This window comes from Spea bombifrons, chromosome 5 (assembly GCF_027358695.1).
Source record: "Spea bombifrons isolate aSpeBom1 chromosome 5, aSpeBom1.2.pri, whole genome shotgun sequence".
Lineage (NCBI taxonomy): Eukaryota > Metazoa > Chordata > Amphibia > Anura > Pelobatidae > Spea > Spea bombifrons.
In genome coordinates this window covers 30750902-30769103 of record NC_071091.1, presented here as the reverse complement: position 1 = coordinate 30769103, position 18202 = coordinate 30750902, and the positions used below count along the sequence as shown (strand labels likewise).

Genomic DNA, 18202 nt, shown 5'->3' with positions numbered 1-18202 from the left:
TTCTTTCTGACAAGCAGTGGCTATGAAGTATAGGATGTTTGATGGGAAAAAAAGAGCTATGATTTTTAGCATTGTTTTGCAAAAGGAAAGCAATGGCACTACTGATAATTTGAACCATTAATGAGAACTACTCTGCTGTCATGCTGTGTTCTTTGGCTTGTCTATAGTTTGTATATATTTCTAAATTGTAGTACCTACATTTTTCTGTCTAAAACCTTTCCACATTTTGTGTTAAAAGGCCATGATCAATATTACAGGCTCTCACAGCGATCTGAGTCTCTAATGGACATTTTCAGCCTTACGCATGCTTTCAAGCTGAGTGTGTGATATCAATATAGACAATCCAGCTCTACTTTACTTAGTAAAATACAAGGTACCTTATTCCGTAAGTGCATATGATGGAGCTAGCAAAGGTTTCGCCAATGCAAACTATTATTTAAAGGTTATATGCCAGGGGTGCGCCACTCTAATCCTTGAGGACAGCAAATGGGTAATGTTTTATGAAGAAAGTTGAGTGCCAAACATGTCCTACTGAGTATATATATATATATATATATATATATATATATGTGTGTGTGTGTGTATATTTGCATACCTATAACCCCCCTTTATAGGCATAATCTACAATACTTATGTTCAATTTCTAGGTAGCTATTGACTTTACAGCATCAAATGGGGACCCTCGGAATAGCTGCTCTCTGCACTACATCCACCCATACCAGCCAAATGAGTATCTGAAAGCACTGGTTGCTGTTGGAGAGATTTGCCAAGACTATGACAGGTAAAATATAAAACTTGCGGCATATACTATTGTCCTGACGGCTACTGTATGTTTTTATTCTAATTACCGCAGAGACTCTTGATAGAACAAGATGTTTATTCACACAGACACTTTGCGATAGAATAACTGATCTGGTACAAATAACAATAACAATTATATATACCGTATTGGCTCGGATATAGGCCGCCCCCGTGTATAGGCCGCACCCTAAAAGTTTGGTGCTTTTTTAAAGAAAAAGTTTTTTTCTCTAAAAAAGCACCAAAAAAACATGCTGCCACTCTGTCTCCTCCCCCGAGATATGCTGCCACTCCCCCCCGAGATATGCTGCCACTCTGCCCCCCCGAGATATGCTGCCACTGTCCTCCTCCCCCCCGAGATATGCTGCCACGTCCCCCTCCCCCCCCGAGATATGCTGCCACTGTCCTTCCCCCCCTCCCCGGAGATATGCTGCCACTCTGCCCCCCCCCGGCTTACCAGAGCAGACTCCCGGGTGTCTTGCGGGGCCGGCGGGGGACATCTACGCAATACGTGTATACAACTTCCAGTGCCGGCACTCAGCGGATGTGCCGGCACCGGAAGTTGTATACGCATATTGCATAGATGTCCCCCGCCGGCCCTGCAAGACACCCGGGAGTCTGCTCTGGTAAGTCTTGGGGGCAGAGGTAAAACGCATCGTGCGGACGGTCACCGGCTGCGGCTATGCGGGTAAACAACCTCCGCTGCCGGGACATCTGCACGATGTGCTTTAACAGTCCCCCGTGGGAATTCCCGGCAAGGGAGATTGTTAAAGCACATCGTGCGACGAGGCTGTTTACCCGCATCGCCGCAGCCGGTGACCGTCCGCACGATGCGCTTAGACAACCTCCCATGCCGGCACCCCCCGTGGAAAGTGCTGGCAGGGGAGGCTGTCTGAGCGTATTGGAGAGTAGGATACGGGTCCCCTGCACCGCTGCGGGGGATCTGTATCCTAACCCCGCTCCCTGCCCGGTGCCCGGGACTGCATGTCCCGGGCGTCGGGCGCTAGACCCCCGAATATAGGCCGCACCCCCACTTTAAAGACTTAAAGTGAGGGGAAAAAGTGCGGCCTATATTCGAGCCAATACGGTATATATATATATATATATATATATATATATTTGCCTGTACGCATATATGAAGCACTGTACATGCATACCACATATTAACGTACACATTGGGGTCCAGAACATGTTTGTAAAAGAAAAATGTACTTAAAATTAAGCACTACATTTTTTCACTTATCAATGCGTGTACTGCACTGCAATTGCCAGGTCATTTCCACCACGAAACAAGAAATGCACAAAAGACGCTTGAAAAACAAAATGACATGCTGGTGTCATGCTGTTATTTGTCCGTTCTTGCGAAGCGAGCATACATAATCAGGGGAATGTTTGTACTGCAACTATGTCCTTAGTCGCCAGTCTCCTTAAAGTGGGGTATGGTCTTTCACTATAGGCTTTGGAAAAAAACATCACTGTATATCTCAAAAAGTAGACTAAATGTGGAAATATCTTCTTTGGACAGCAAAAAGCCCAGTTTTGTTTCATTGAATTACTCATTCAATTAGCACGATTGAAAACTGACGTTTAAGTCAATTTAAAGGGTTAACTCCATATATCTGTACTACAACTCAAAGGCAATAATATATGTCCAAAGTAACTAAATCCGCTAATTTTAACTGTCCATATATGTGGTAAAGTGGGTGCTTTAAATCATAAAATCTGTAAATATTATGTGAAATATTGGAGAGTAGACGTATTTGCATTGCTTAAATGTACTCTAGGACCGAAATGCTCAAGAGACATTATACTTTAAAATCAATTATAATCTCTGGATGAAGGGGAAGTATATTTTATCTTAAATTAATGGTCGGCTTGTATTTTAATTGCTCTCCTGGGTTGTGAAAATATTGTTTTACAGTGAATTTTGGTAATTTGTAAGAAACTGTAGATTTCTGTAAATCATCAATGTTTAAATTTATGGGATATGGATATTGAATCCCTTGGTTTTGCAGCATTCATAATAACCTGCTACTTTACAAGGACAGTGAAGATTTAAGGCTATTACTAATTGGACAATTATGATAGTAAGGGCTCACCAACTTTTGGATGCTAACATATTTTAAGAGGTTTTAAAATCTATTGGAAAATTTAAAGGATGCTGATGCGAACCTAATCAATTTCCCAAGAAGATCCAATCATGTTTGCATTGTCGAACTGGGTATCCTTTGGATACTGTATACACAACATTAGGTACAATATGCTTTCAGAAATGTTGTGCTACAAGAAGGCTGTGGATTGCACCTCACATATGTTGTTACATTGTTTTACTTTACCATTATTGACTGTGCATGATGCATGGCATGGTTAAGCAGCGATAGAGGTCATGGCCCACTTGGGTCATACATGTGTGAATACCAGCATCTTTTTAATTTACCTCCTGCATATTGGCTAATGCCTTTGGGGTGTTGACTCTATGGCTCAATTTGTAATGCTTTGTGTGACAATGAATAAAAATGTTCAAACATTTTTACCTAATTTCCTCTCTAATTGGGATTGTTTACAAGCTATTTAAATTACTGTCATTCTTTGGGGGCAGCTGGTTTGTTTAGAACGTGATTTGTCGACCCATTGATTTATAAAGTAGTTTTATAAAAGTTTTAAATTTACTTTAGAAGACTCTTATTTTGTAAGATTATTTTGCTTATGTTCTCATATTTATTTGTTTTAAACTGCTTACCACAAATGTATTGTTCAATCTGCTCTTACTAATATTGACCTAATAATGAAATGCTCATTTGCTTTTTTATTGTTTTTTTCTTCTGCTTTGAGATCGGGTTTACAAACCAGGGCAGGAGATATTGATCGGGAAGCAAAACTTCCTTTAGCTGGTGTTAGAGTAAGTCAAGGTCAGGCTTAAAGGCCTCGCAGTTTTAGTAATATAATGTACAAATCCTATGACTAATCAAAATGTCTGAACTGGTTGCTGAAGGATGTCATTGAGAGAACCAAAGAAACCGGATACTGTATGGGAGAAAGAGTATAAGCTTGCAGAGACATCCAGAACTGTGTAATATTAGTCATGCATACATGCCCTTTATGAATGATAACATGAGGAGCTCACGGCATTCTGACTTTATCTTTGTTTTGTTTTTGCTTAAAGTCCTTTGCAGCCATAAAACATTCAATGTTTTGTAGGATGGCTTCTGGAATGAATTCTAACTCTTGGGAGGCAGAAAATTTTGTTTGTGAACATCAGTATAGAAATGCTAAAGTGTTTTAAAACGGTAATAAAGCAAGCGCCCAAATCACATAAAATAAAGAAATAGGCCCCTAAAATGTGTAACACTAGCTGAATAATCAGCTCGTGACTAGCATCAGTAAAACACACAGTGCCCTCAGTAATTCTTTTTTAAAGGCAGGAATTAAATTAAACAAAGGAGAACACACAATGCAGTGTCTACACACACAGTGTAATAATAAAGTCGTTTTTTCCCTAGTGGGGTGTGGGGTATTGTTTTATAAATATGGTAGTCATAGTTTGCCCTATGTACTTTTACTCATCTGCTTATAACTTGTTTGAGTTCCCTCCTCATAATAAAGTAGTGCTTGTGTCATGGGCAGCCTGCTGGAGTATCCAGGATGTTAGCGTCTCTACAGTGTCTTGTGCAGCTGGAGGGGGCAGGCAAATATGCCCACCCCTACAGATTGCTTTAACACCCAATCATTCTAACACCATACACAAACACACACACTGACTCTTACACTATATAAATATATATATATATATATATATGTATATATATATATACACACACACACATATATATATACATATATTATCCCCCCTCTTCCTCTCTCACAGACTCCACCAATCTTAGCCTAACCCCTAACACTTTAACACGATATACTGACACGTACTCATAACAATACCATACGCTAACTTAGACACACTCTAACACCGTTTGCTGAGACATACATTCACACACATATTCTAACACGATACAGTAAAGACATACACTAACACCTTAGCCTTCTATATACACGGATTCTCTAACGCCATACATTTTTTACACATACATACATATGCACATACCCTCTCTCAGCTTTCCCCATTACACCACTTCGCCTCTCACAGCTCTCCCTCTCTCACAGCCATTCTTTTTCCGATCTCTCTCCTGCTCTCACAGCTTTCCCTCTACTTCAGCTCTCCTCAACTCATAGCCTAAATTCTACTTTGGCTCTCGCTCTCTCAAAGCCCTCGCTCTCTATCTCTCTGCTGTTTTCTCACCTCCCCTCTTACCTCTCGCTGAGTCCTTTCTTAATGCAGCTAACACCATTTGTGCAAGCTCCTGCGCTTCTGGTTACCTTGTCGCCTAGGAGCAAGACAAGTAGGAGCACAGGACCCAGGACAACATAAACATAAAATATTCAAGTCAACAAATATTCACAGAGGGTTAAAAGCTCCAAACTCAGCAAGTAAATACTTTTCTCAGAGGATTGCTTTTCCCTCTTGTGGAATATAAAAAAAATGTCAATATAATGCCAAAGTCAGAGCAGGGAATACAATATGTGATTAAATTTATTAGCAATGTAAAAATATTGTAAAATCGATTTACTTCAAGGCACTGTGGGTTGCTGATAAATCTCATAATTCCTTCTAATAATCTCTTGCATGTGAGCAAATTTGTAAATATTTCTTTTGCTTCAACTCCTAAATGTTCTATGGTCTTTTCTCTTTTTCTAGAAGCTTAGAATGTGTGATCGATATGACTGCCTCACAGTGTTTTACAGCCATGAAAATGCAATCAAATTATTATTTCATATGAAACATATATCATAAAAACTATAAGTAGCTATTGGGAACTTGCTACCCAGAGCCTACCCTTGCGGGACAAGGCCAGGACTGCCCACTGACATCATTGGGCGGTCCCGCTGACGTTGGGGGCATTCTCTCTGATGTCCATGGGCATTCCCGCTGATGTCAGTGGGCGTCCCCACTGTCATTGCGGGAAACACCCCCATTTAAAGGGGAATGGGCAGGGAGTGGAGTGTGTCAGGACCAATACCTTGAGGATTCGGGTGTTGACCTGGAGAAGCGGCCCTTCTCCCGGAGTTTTCCGGCCCAAACCCGGAGAATTCCCAGGAATGTTACTAGGTCAGAAAGTCACAAAAAAGTCTCTGTATCACACATTGTATGATTTTGTAATGTACCAGACAGTGATAGCTGTATTAGTAGACAGATTTTTTTCTCTGTAATTCTTATATGCAGTGCCTTTTGGTGAATGTTTGGTTTTAGCAGGATGGTATATCTCTGAATGTATTGTGTTGTGGAGCACTATATTATTAGATTAAAATGTAGCTGGACATTAGTTGCAATTCCAGGTATGGCCAAATACAGCATCTAAAACACAAAACAGCAAGGATATTAGGCAGCTTAGCACAAGTAGAACACGGCAAGAGAACAATGAGTTTTTGGCCTAGTTTGGTTATTAAGTCAGGCAACTAAATATTGGTCAGCTTGGATGCACACAGCTGAGACTAATTTGTAATGCATTCAGTATATTAATTATTTTCGTGCCACCATGCTGAAGAGTTTTGTTTCAAGATCTATTCTTATGAGAAAGAAATAGCTCAGTACTAGATTTAATACAAATCAAAATGTTTAAAAGGTGCCCAGATATCACTAAGGGACCTCTTCAAGCAAGGCTGTTGGGACGAGTGTTTTCCAGCACCATTAGTCAATCATATATCACTTTTCACAATAAAAAACGGCGGTTGATTTTTAATTTCTTACTCACAATGGTTACATGTCTATCCAAATCATTGGGTTTCACAAATCTGAAATATCCCCTATCACTTCTCCTAAAAGGCATCAAACATGTCTATAAAATGAACTTATTTTTGCTGCACAAGTACCATGAATGTAAATAGTCTATGGTTGGCTGTCCTCAAATGCCCTCTCCTGGGAGTGTGGTTGCTGTCAGGGGTTGTGGCATTGATCTAAGGCAGTATTAGCCCCAAATACTTTTTAAAGGTGCTGCTCCACATACATATTTTCCCCAACATTCTCAACATGTGTGTGGTTTTCAAATATTTTGAATCATATGATGATTGCAGCGGAACGATATGTGATCTCCATAATCACTGCACTCACCTAGGTCTCAAGCACAGCCATCATTAGGATGGGACACAAAGTCATATGATTCTCTACATTATTCACATCCCAGCTTTACTAAAGGCAATAATCAACAAATAAAATAACATGTTGTTTCCCTTCTTATCTCAGTGACAAAATGTTTCCAGCCTTTGGTTTTGGTGCCAGAATACCTCCAGATTACAAGGTAAACTACCACACAAGTTTTCAAATTGCCTGTCTGTAAAGAGGAACTGTATTAATTAGAAACAAATAATTGCCCCTTGCCTACAGTTCTCTAAAGCTCTTAATGATCTCTGTCACTTATGATGTATATCCATATATTTCCCCATAACTACCAATTATTAAAGCATCCGACACTGTACTATATAAAGAGAAATATAAGTATTTTCAGGATTCAGGTTGCTAAAAAGTTAGCATACCTTAGCCCAACAGTACATTATTTCTTGTAAAGCACACTAAGCAGTTTGTTAGTGAATCATTTTGTTTCACAGGTTCAATGGGAGACAAGTAGATGCCGCTTAATAGGAATTTGGCTCTCAATCCGCTGTAATATGCAACCTTAAAAGGTTTTTATGTAATAATTATTTCCTGCCCATTATATGTAGCCTATCAGACATCCCTGTTAGGGTATTTGATCAAAAGTCCTAACGCTGCTATAGTAATAACCTTATTGACTATAAGGTTTTAAAACCATACCGCACATTTAATTTCCAATGAAGAATTAAAATAAGGTTTCACACCAAAAGTGACGTCTATCCCTTTTATTCAGTTGACTCATTTGCTTATGTTGTTTTGCAGCTCTGAGTTTGAAATTCTAATCACTATTTTTTTTAAAGGTTTCACATGATTTTGCAATAAACTTCAATGAGGACAACCCAGAATGTGCAGGTAAGCCTATAGCGTACTGTACTGTTCAACCTGCAAGCAGCTTGTTAGGTCCAGGTAGTAATTGTCAAGATGTTCAGATACTGATCACTATATACAAGTGCGCAATAGTTCAGAAAAAATGCTATTGGATGGCTTGGATTTCATATTAAATATTAAATACAAGACAAAGAAAGGCAACCTAATCAACATCACTTCAAGCAAACATATAGTTATCATCTATAAGCTCTAACAGCAACCATGACTTTTCCCTAATTTTTCTCTCTCTTCCTCCCTCTATTCTCTCTTCCTCCCTCTATTCTCTCTCTCTCTTCCCCTCCCTCTATTCTCTCTCTCTTCCTCCCTCTATTCTCTCTCTCTTCCTCCCTCCCTCTATTCTCTCTCTCTTCCTCCCACCTTCTATTCTCTCTCTCGCTCTCTCATCTAGTTTGACGTCTTGTAGCATCTGAGTTGAAAGCATATGTCAGACAGTCCATATAAAAGACTGTTTATGCCCATAACCAGTCCTCTTAATAGGGTTCATTGGCACGCCTATACTGACCATAATAGATTGAGCAATGTTATAAAACTGGAAACACATAACTGGCCCTTGCCATCTTGGAGCTGCCAATTCATCACTGCTTTTAGGTGTTTGATGTGCCTTTCTGGTGACTTGTTCTAATCTTTGTATTTTCACTGTACTGACCTCAGCTGGCTTTCTGACTTTTTAATCTCTTCTGCCTGATTTATCAACTGACAGTACATCTCAAAGACCCATGACAACATTTTTACTAATGGGCTAACGCACCATGGACCACAGGATTTGAACACTACGTCCCTCTTTCTAAAATCCTGACAATCATGACTTTCTTACTTTCACTTATTAATTTTGACATGTCCTTGCACTCGTTGTCACTTTCCGCATTTAGCAATGTTAATCACTTTTCAACAATCTCTGTGTAATTTACACAATTGCACTTCAAATTTCTCTGATACTAGATGAACTTGTCATTTGCACTTCCATGGCCTGTTAATTACTCCTTAAAGAAATGATTATTGCTAGTTTTCTCATACAGTTATTAAATCAATTGTGTCCCTGATCTTCTCACATCTTTAGTTTTGAATGGTGCGTTTTTCTTTCATTCTTCAGATACGTAGAATGGTTTGCTTGAAAATTGCTAAGCACATTTTCTCCCACATCTCTTTTGGAAAATTTAAAGGATGTGGATGCAAACCTAACCAAGGAGATGTACCATAATCATGTTTCTCACACTCCAAATGTCCTACATGCATTGCTGATCTATAAAAGCTTTGTCGTGGTCCCTAGTTTCTGTTAACAGACATGTTGCTTGCCCTAGTCCAACCTAGTCCATTTGTTGTGTAAAGTATAAGAAAATACATAAATTAAGCTATATTGCTTTAACACATAAACGCACTTTGGTTTCCAAATATTTGTGAAGTTGAGTATTTCATCTAGATCTTTTCATCAATATAGATACTGTCAAACCAAATTATAGAGAGCCAGGAATTGGTTCTGATTTTCTTCACCTAAGGCACAGGGAAATGCATTTTCCTGCATTCATACCAATATGATGTGAAATGAGTGATGTTCGATAATATCATCAGTCAAAAATATTCATTAGTCTTCCTTTCCATCCATGCGCATTTAGGCATTTATACTTTGTTGCCTCTAGTCAAAACATCCCCTGCACATCAGATTTAATTTGTGTCTAAATGCGTTTTCTCTCATTAAAGTTAAAGAACCGTGTTGCATCTCAGTTTTTAAAACCTTTTCAGACCCAGAGAAGTGTTTAACACTCTATTGCTGAAAAATGTATTTCATACCTCTGACACTTGTTTAACACTTAGAGTCCCAGCATCACAGGCGATACAGTATGTACCAAGGCATGCTGCAAAAAAGCCTGATCACTGCTGATATGCAAGAACCAGTGAGACCAGTAATTCTGACCTTATGTAAAAACACTAAAAATGAAAGAAATGAGTCAATATTTTTATGGAGTACAACTTCAATCACCCCACACAGCCAGAATTATGATTAGGGTGATGCATATTTGCCAACATTTGAAAAAAAATTCCTGGAACACTTTGCAGCACAGTTTTAAAATTTACCACACCCACTGCCCCCAGAGCTCCACCCACTCTACCCAACCCACATAATTAGCTTAATTTAGCTCTACCTAGTTATTATTTGCACAGATTATATCACTTAGTTCCCACCAACACTATCATACATCCATGGTACGCGGGGCAGCATCTGTATCAGAGAGGTGAATTGTATCACCTTTACAAAGGTTATTTTGAGGAAAGTAAATAAATAAATAACAAGTAAATTCATATTAGAGCAGCAGAGAATTTAAAACAAATAGTAAGCCAAATGTCCCCAAACCCTGTGATTTGTTCACATTTTGTGCTGGTCGGGCCTGAGCAAGTGTTTTGCATGTATTAGGAACAGTGGGACAGTAAAGTAACCTCTAGAGGTTGTGTACTACGAACCCCATTATGAACGTGTAGGTGTTATAGCATAGCCCTCATCCGTATACAGTTAGCCAGACATAGCTATGATACAGTGCAGCTCTTAGTGAGCATAAGCACATAGTGAGCCTGACATTTGGTGTACAGCAAAAATCCCGTTATATAGTGATCCTGACACAGATGATTGTACAGCATAACTCCCATCACTGTATACTGAGCTAGGCAATCTCAGGTTCACAATAACGTCTTTTTATATACTAACCTAGACTCAGACGGTAGTACAGTATAACTACTATCATTATATAGCAAGCCAGTGACAGACGGTTGTACGGTATAATGTTCATCGATATATATTCTGAGCCAGACATTGACGGTGGTACAGCATAACTCCAATCTCGCATCATCACTCCTTACTTTTTATGGATTTTTTTTTTTAGCATTAACCCCTTTTAGAATGTTTTTATAGCATTAGTCCCTTTTTATGCGAGGTGGGGAAATGTATTTTTTTTTAATGGTTTTTCTTTTACTTTAAGCAAGGAATCTATGTGTAGCTGAAAAAAATATACATTTCCCTGAGTAAAATGTAAGCTGTTTATTAGGTAATATGTTTTTATAACGTCCCTAGCTTTTAATTATTAACTTATCTTTGGCCCTAGAAATAACTCCATACTCACTTTCAACTCGCAGCAAAGTTTTAATTTGGGGCATTATTTCTGCTACATGTACAAGGAACCACAGTAAACTGTTGTTATCAGCATTGTTAAACAGTGTGTCTTGAACTTATGCAGCAACCTGACTTAATTTTTGCAGGGTTAGTTTTCATCTGATATTAGAAAATCATCCTAATTAAGTCCAAAAACCCCTTTTCTCACCTTTGGGTTATTTCACACACTCATAATTACTTTTTATTAATATCCTAAGAATTCATTGTTCCTGGCAATATTGCAATTAAAATGAGGCCCTCGCAATCTAAGGGCATTAGCTAATATTAACTCATTATAGGCTCTGTATATTGCAGCAGGTCAGAATGTTCCTTTCAGTAGGAACATTCAGTTGGTAACTGTGCTAAAGAGAACACCATAATTTTTACAAAACAAACAATGTGTTCTCTAGTATATTAGAGTCTGATATAGTTGCATGAGTTGCCAGGTTATACGCTATTTTAAAATGAATATCAAATTATACTGAACCGTTTCATGTAAAATTGTTATTATATTGTGGATTGTTTTAGGAATTCAGGGAGTTGTAGAGGCCTACCAGAATTGCCTGCCTAAGCTACAACTTTATGGGCCAACAAATATTGCCCCCATCATTCAGAAAGTGGCCAAATCTGCCTCTGAAGAGACACACACTATGGAAGCTACGGTAAGAAATTCAATACATACTTAAATGTTTATAAAATTCTAAATACATAAACCTTTATATGTAGTTGGTCCCTCCTTTGCAGCATTAACAGCTTCCACTCTTCTGGGAAGTCTTTGTGGAAGAACTCATGTGGATGTGTTGGTACCATTCTTTATTCATGGCTGTGTTCTCAGGCAAAAATATGAGTGAGCCCACTCCTATGGCTGGGAAGCAACCCCACACATGACTTTACCCCAGTCCTCAGCAGCCCAATCCCTGTACCTTTTGTAGAATAGCATTCTGTCCCTAATGTTTTTCCCAGAGAGAAGTGGCTTTTTTGCTGCCCTTCTTGACACTAGGCCATCTTCCAAAAGTCTTCGCCTCACTGTGCGTGCAGCTGCACTCACCTGCCTGCTGCCATTACTGAGCAAGCTCTGCACTGGTGGTGCCCTGATTCCTCAGCTGAATCAACTTAGGAGACGGTCCTGGCGCTTGCTGGACTGTCTTGGGCGCCCTGATACATTCTTCACAACAATTGAACCTTTCTCCTTGAAGTTGATTTAGGTGCAATCTTACTAGCAGCAATATCCTTGCCCGTGAAGCCCTTGCGGGTAACCATGACTAACAGAGGAAGAACAATAATGTCAAGTACCATCCTTCTTTTAAAGCTTCCCGTCTGTTGTTTTAACTCAATCACCACAACAGAGTGATCTCAAGCCTTGTCTACATCAACAGTCTCACCCGTGGGTTTTTTAATTTTCATGGAAAAGAGGGACTTTGCAATTGATTGCAATTCATCTGATCACTCTTCATAACATTCTGGAGTACATGCGAATTGTTAAATGAGGCATTAGACTTTGGGAAAATTAATATTTGTATCATTCTCAAAACTTTTGAGCATTTACCATGTCATCACATTTGTAATCTTTGGCGAGATGATTATAGTACTTTAAAAAATATCTTAAAAGCTGAACGGTTTGTAGTTAGTATTACAAAAAATATATATACTGTTAATTAATAAGACGTTTCATAATTTTCCCTTATACAGTAAACCCTGTAATACCTTTGTGGTATGTTTAAAAACAGCTTATTCTTCATTAGTATCAAGGCCAAAATAGGCTATATATTTTATGAGGTGTGTGTGTTTTAAGCAATATGAATGTCCAATTATCTGACTGTGCCTATTTACCCTCAGCAATACTTCATCCTCCTAATTCTAACGGATGGCGTAATCACAGATATGGCCGACACCAGGGAAGCAATCGTTCATGCCTCTCATCTGCCAATGTCAGTCATCATTGTAGGGGTGGGCAACGCGGATTTCAGCGACATGCAAATGCTTGATGGGGATGATGGAATACTGAGGTCCCCGAAGGGAGAGCCTGTTCTTCGAGACATTGTTCAGTTTGTGCCGTTCAGAAACTTCAAACACGTAAGTTTGCTTACATGTCACAAACATGTGACAAACAGACAAGGGTTGTTTGTCATTCTTTAGTAAATCCCCATGTAACAAAAGACATACGCGTTTTATAATGAAGTTATTTATAAAGACTGGCCAAGGGCATGCTGTGTGGTGGCCCTGAAACAATTTAAATTTTCTTGTGGTAATTTGTAAACCTGACCCAGAAATGTCAACACTACCTCAGAATATGACAGGTTCGACCCCCCAGGAATAAAACTAACAAAACATATTACACTGTTTACACAGAAATCAGGATATCATTAGCTATGCTGTTAATTATTGTGTTTCATAGAAATCACATCTCACCCAATTACAAAGATACATAAAACTGCAAAAATTAATCAGATAAATTAATCCTGGAAATAGCCTAAAACGGTGAGAATTCTAGTGTTAAATATTGAGAAATTGTTGGATAATATACAGATTTTTTTATATACTGTATTGTTGTTTGGCTTTTTTTTTTTTTTTATAAAGCAATTGTATTTCTATCACATTGTTTCAGTTCTCTCTTATTGACATTTTTTGTTGCACTTGCTATGTAAGTTATGAGTTTATGTCCTTCAAAATTGCATTTTGTTTTTGGCTGAGGGAAGTTTTGCCTTACAGTAGTTTTTCTTTGTCCCAGAAATAAAACAAATCCCAGAGTTCAATATAAAACACACACACACACACATATATATATATATATATATATATATATATATATATATATATATAGCAAATATGCAAAATCTTCTGTAACATAATTGTGACTCTTTTTGTCACAAGGGATGCCGTCTACCATTTTTCATCGGAAGAATAATGAAAAGATACACATTTACCTTGCCTGGAGCCTGTCTTTAATCTGCCCACATACTGTGCCAGGTACTGCACTATGACAGCAGGGCCACCTAACACTGAGTTATGTGACCCTATTGAGCTGCTGCCCTTGTGAGTGTGCTGGCCCTGTTTGAGGAATGAGGACAGGCCCGGGGGCAGTTACCTATTTTACAAAATGCATCACAGTGACTCTCTGTACTGTTTGCCACGATCACTTAAACTAATTATATATATATATATATATATATATATATATATCAACAATGGAATATTGGACACCAAAAAGGTGAGATGGCTTTGGTGCACATTAGAACACATTACTGGCACTCAACTGTTAATCCCTTTTTTTTAAAATGTAGCCATAATCTGTATGTATGCATATTAGCTCATTTTCACACAGAATTTTTTTATCCTCCATACTACAAGATATATTGGTGTTTATTAAGGTATATAAGTGGTGCTTTTTGTCACATTCGACAACTATGATTTTAGTCCTCGGTGTGAATGACAGGATTTACCCAGTTTTAGAAGCAGCAGTAGCACTATACAACAAGTTATACAAGTGTGTCATATAAAATACCATCATTGATGAGGCCTATTAGCAGTATTGTAAATGTGTCACACAATTTCAAATATGACATAAATTAAATAGCAATGCAATGTTTACTGCCATCATCCCCTAATCATTCTTTATCCTAAGAATATTAGAATGTGAAGCCCTCTCTAAATCTCTCTGAGACTAACAATGGAAAATCAATGCCCAATGTATCCACAATCCAATATCTGCCTTTCTGTGTGCAGACAATATCTCCTCAGGGTATTCTTAGCCAACATGATGAAGGGATTGCTTCCAGAGAAAATTATTACATTCCAGTGCATTATGTTAGGACAGGCTATAGGTATCACCACCAGCAGCCAAATCTACCCCTAGCTCAACTATAGTTAATATTGATTAAAGTATATTTCGACTGCCAACCTGCAGAGAGCTGCTTTGAAACGTAACAATTCTATTCACAGAAATTGAAGTGGAGCCAAAGGTTTAACTTAACACAATAAACCTGACTCCTCTGGATGATGCGAGTTGACCCAGAACTGAACCAAATCCAGCAATTACCTCAATAAAGCATTTCCAACTAGACTGACAGGCAACAAGCTCAACATTAGTCAAGTCTAATGCAACTCAACTGCATTTGAGTTGAACTCAATTGTAACTTCACAGGAGAGGTGCAGCAACAGGAACATGCATTTTTGTAAATGTTGTTGACTTAGTCAAGTAACTCTACTAACAACTTAGAGTATAATGAGTAGACATCCTCATGTTCAGATTTCCAAGAGCATTTTGCTATTTGCTGATGAAAGTAAGCCAATTTGAATGTGGTAGGTATTGCACCTTACCATTATGCCAGCGGCCGCCTTTAAGGTTACTGGTCTCTCTAGCTTCCCATTGTCATTGGGAAAGGTAGTGCCTACAGATGGGGTCAAAGAGAAAGCCAAAGGCAACCGGACACAGCAACATCCATCTGTCTTGAGCACAATCCCAAGATTGATCCTGCCCCTGCACTCCCATCTGACCTGGCATCCGGGACCCTAACATAGATCAATGTAATGCAGCTTCTGAGATTTCATTTTCTCTGGTCTAAGAATTTCTAAAATGTACCAATTCCATAAGTGAATGTTAAGTCGATGGCATAATCTGAAAGCAGATGTGGTTTAAAAACAAATTTTAAACCACATCCAAACCATGTTTACAGTAAACTGGATAATGTCTTAAAAATATGTTGCCGCTAGTGCAAACTCTGGTTATTTAAGACCTCCATACAATAAAACAAACCCAAAATATCAACTGAATAATATTGTAAAGCTTAGTAGCTGAAGAGAGACATATTTTCAATGCACAACATTTAAATAACGAATAATTGCATCGGACATGCATGTCTTCGATAAAACAAAGCATGCGTGACATATTTAATTCAATCCTTTTCGTTATATATTCAAAGTCAAATAGTTGCCCCAGTAAGCTTTCAGATCTTTATTTTAATGAGAAATAATTTCCTAGTGTTCAAATACAGTCTCATTTATCTTCATTGCATCACAGAAATTCCACTTTAGTGAACACGATAGCCTGGATTCCATCTGCCGTAGTCACCTCCTGCCATTAACATGAACATTTTAAATAAAGAGCATAAAGGTGATGTTTCACGTTATATCACTCATTTGTTTCTCTTCAGGCATAAATCCATCTAAACAACACAGGAAATTTTTTAGGTGTTGTTTCAACTATCCCCCTAAATATAACCCTTTTATAAGTAAATGCTGCATTAGTAAGATCATCCCGGATAAGTTTAATGTCCAGACCATTTTCAGAAATAAGTAATTGTGTAAAATATTGCCTCAAACATAATTTTATGCCAGAAATATTTCATATAGGAACACTACAGGAAAAAAAAAGAGCTCTGGGGAGCTGTTAGGCTTCTACAGATGGATGAGACAAGTCAAAAAAGTGGTTTTTACCTGCAATATCTGATCAAAGTCATACACATATTATACACTAATGTGTATTTTACTCAACAATTCACAGGAAGCATAATGTAACAAAAAGTATTTTTTGTATGTTCTATGGTAGGACACAGGGAAGGGTCGGCAATATATAAGACAACCAAGCGGCCAAATAGTAAAGCATCATAAGACATAATTGACCATGTGCTGCTCTATATGCACTATACAGTCCTGTCCGTTTACAGGAAGGGAATGCCAAAAAACCCACAAATTTCACATAATTTTCACTCCTGCATAGACCTTCCTGGTGGTACACTACATCTACCACCATCCAGTAATAATGTTGAAAAGCTCTATTAATATTATCGCTTGTTCAATTAGAAAACCATTATGATTCCGTGGACTATTTTTGAGGCAAAATGCTCAGTATTGAGCACGTCATGTGGAAATAACCAGGTTCCCGATAAGATTACACTTTTACTACTGATGCAGAATTGTACTGTGTAATCATGGGCCAACGTGTCAATAAGCAGAAGTAACTAAAATGCCAAAACAAGAGATTGATTTTCTCATTCATCTATTACAGGCATCGCCAGCTGCACTCGCAAAAAGCGTTTTGGCGGAAGTTCCAAATCAAGTTGTGGACTATTACAATGGCAAAGGAATCAAACCAAAATGTATGTCAGAATACGAGTCTTCCAGGACACTAGGACCCTGAATTTCTTTGCACACTTTTTCAAGTTCCAAAATATTAATAATCATAATAACTATATATACATAGCACGTTTTGGTGATTTTTAACTTAACAATATATATATTTTTCTTGCATGTATAACTGGAGGCTTGGATCGGTATAGCGGTTGTATTGTTCCAGAGTTTTTATGAAAAAACAAAAAAGCATGTCACCTTGATCAAAAGGTTAACTATATGTTCTTTTTATACAGAATTGTTGAAATTTTGCTAAATTTCTTATCATATTTACACTGTAGAACCTTTTTTGAACATTTCTTGAAAGGCCATAGCCAACAATTTAGATTTTACCTAGTGAGAAACTAAAAGGTGATTTTTTTTTTTAAAATGATACAAGCATGGACTGTATTTTGCATGCCAGAATTATTATCTCAGTTTTATTATAATTATTGCTTGCAAACCTTTAGCCCAAAACAAAATTACCATGTCATTGAAGTTTCAAATTAAAGCCAATTCTAAATTCAAGACCAGATTTTAACAATATCTGCATATTTACGGTTAATTGTGATGTTTTCTCTCAGATAGCAATGTACAGGTTTAAGCAATACATATGTGATATTCTGGGAACCTGCCTAATAATATTCAATATATATATATATATATATATATATATATATATATATATATATATATATATATATATACTCATACACAAGACAACATGAGGGGAAAGCTAAAACCTAATATCAGTGGGCTACATCGCCATCAAATATTTGGCATCAGTTACCACCATTATTTATGATTAATCACAATGGAGCATAACAGGTATATATTGTATTTACCATAATACATTGCTTCAGGCATATGTAGATAAAATGCTTTCCCCTTACTGAGAGATTAAGGGTCTGCAGATGTAGAAAGCCCACAGAAATGTTATAATACCACTGGGCAATTGGATGTGCCACTCACCTGTTCTACAGTTCCCGCCTTACCAAAAAAAATCAACAGGAAGTTAAAAAGAGTAAAGACACTGCTAGAAATGAAGGTTATCTGCCCTTAAACGGCAGAAAAAAAAT

The 18202-nt window shown here is 37.9% G+C and overlaps 1 protein-coding gene across 1 annotated transcript in view; it reads left to right on the top strand.

Annotated features, from left to right (window-relative positions):
- Positions 1 to 17750, top strand: part of CPNE4 (copine 4) — a 126702-nt gene extending 108952 nt beyond the window's left edge. Inside the window, exons 11-16 of the mRNA XM_053466333.1 lie at positions 648 to 781; positions 7088 to 7142; positions 7795 to 7846; positions 11547 to 11680; positions 12855 to 13091; positions 17023 to 17750. Coding sequence (XP_053322308.1) covers positions 648 to 781; positions 7088 to 7142; positions 7795 to 7846; positions 11547 to 11680; positions 12855 to 13091; positions 17023 to 17154 — 744 coding nt within the window. The 3' untranslated portion in view covers positions 17155 to 17750. The remainder of the gene's footprint in view (positions 1 to 647; positions 782 to 7087; positions 7143 to 7794; positions 7847 to 11546; positions 11681 to 12854; positions 13092 to 17022) is intronic.
- Positions 17751 to 18202: the final 452 nt, after the last annotated feature.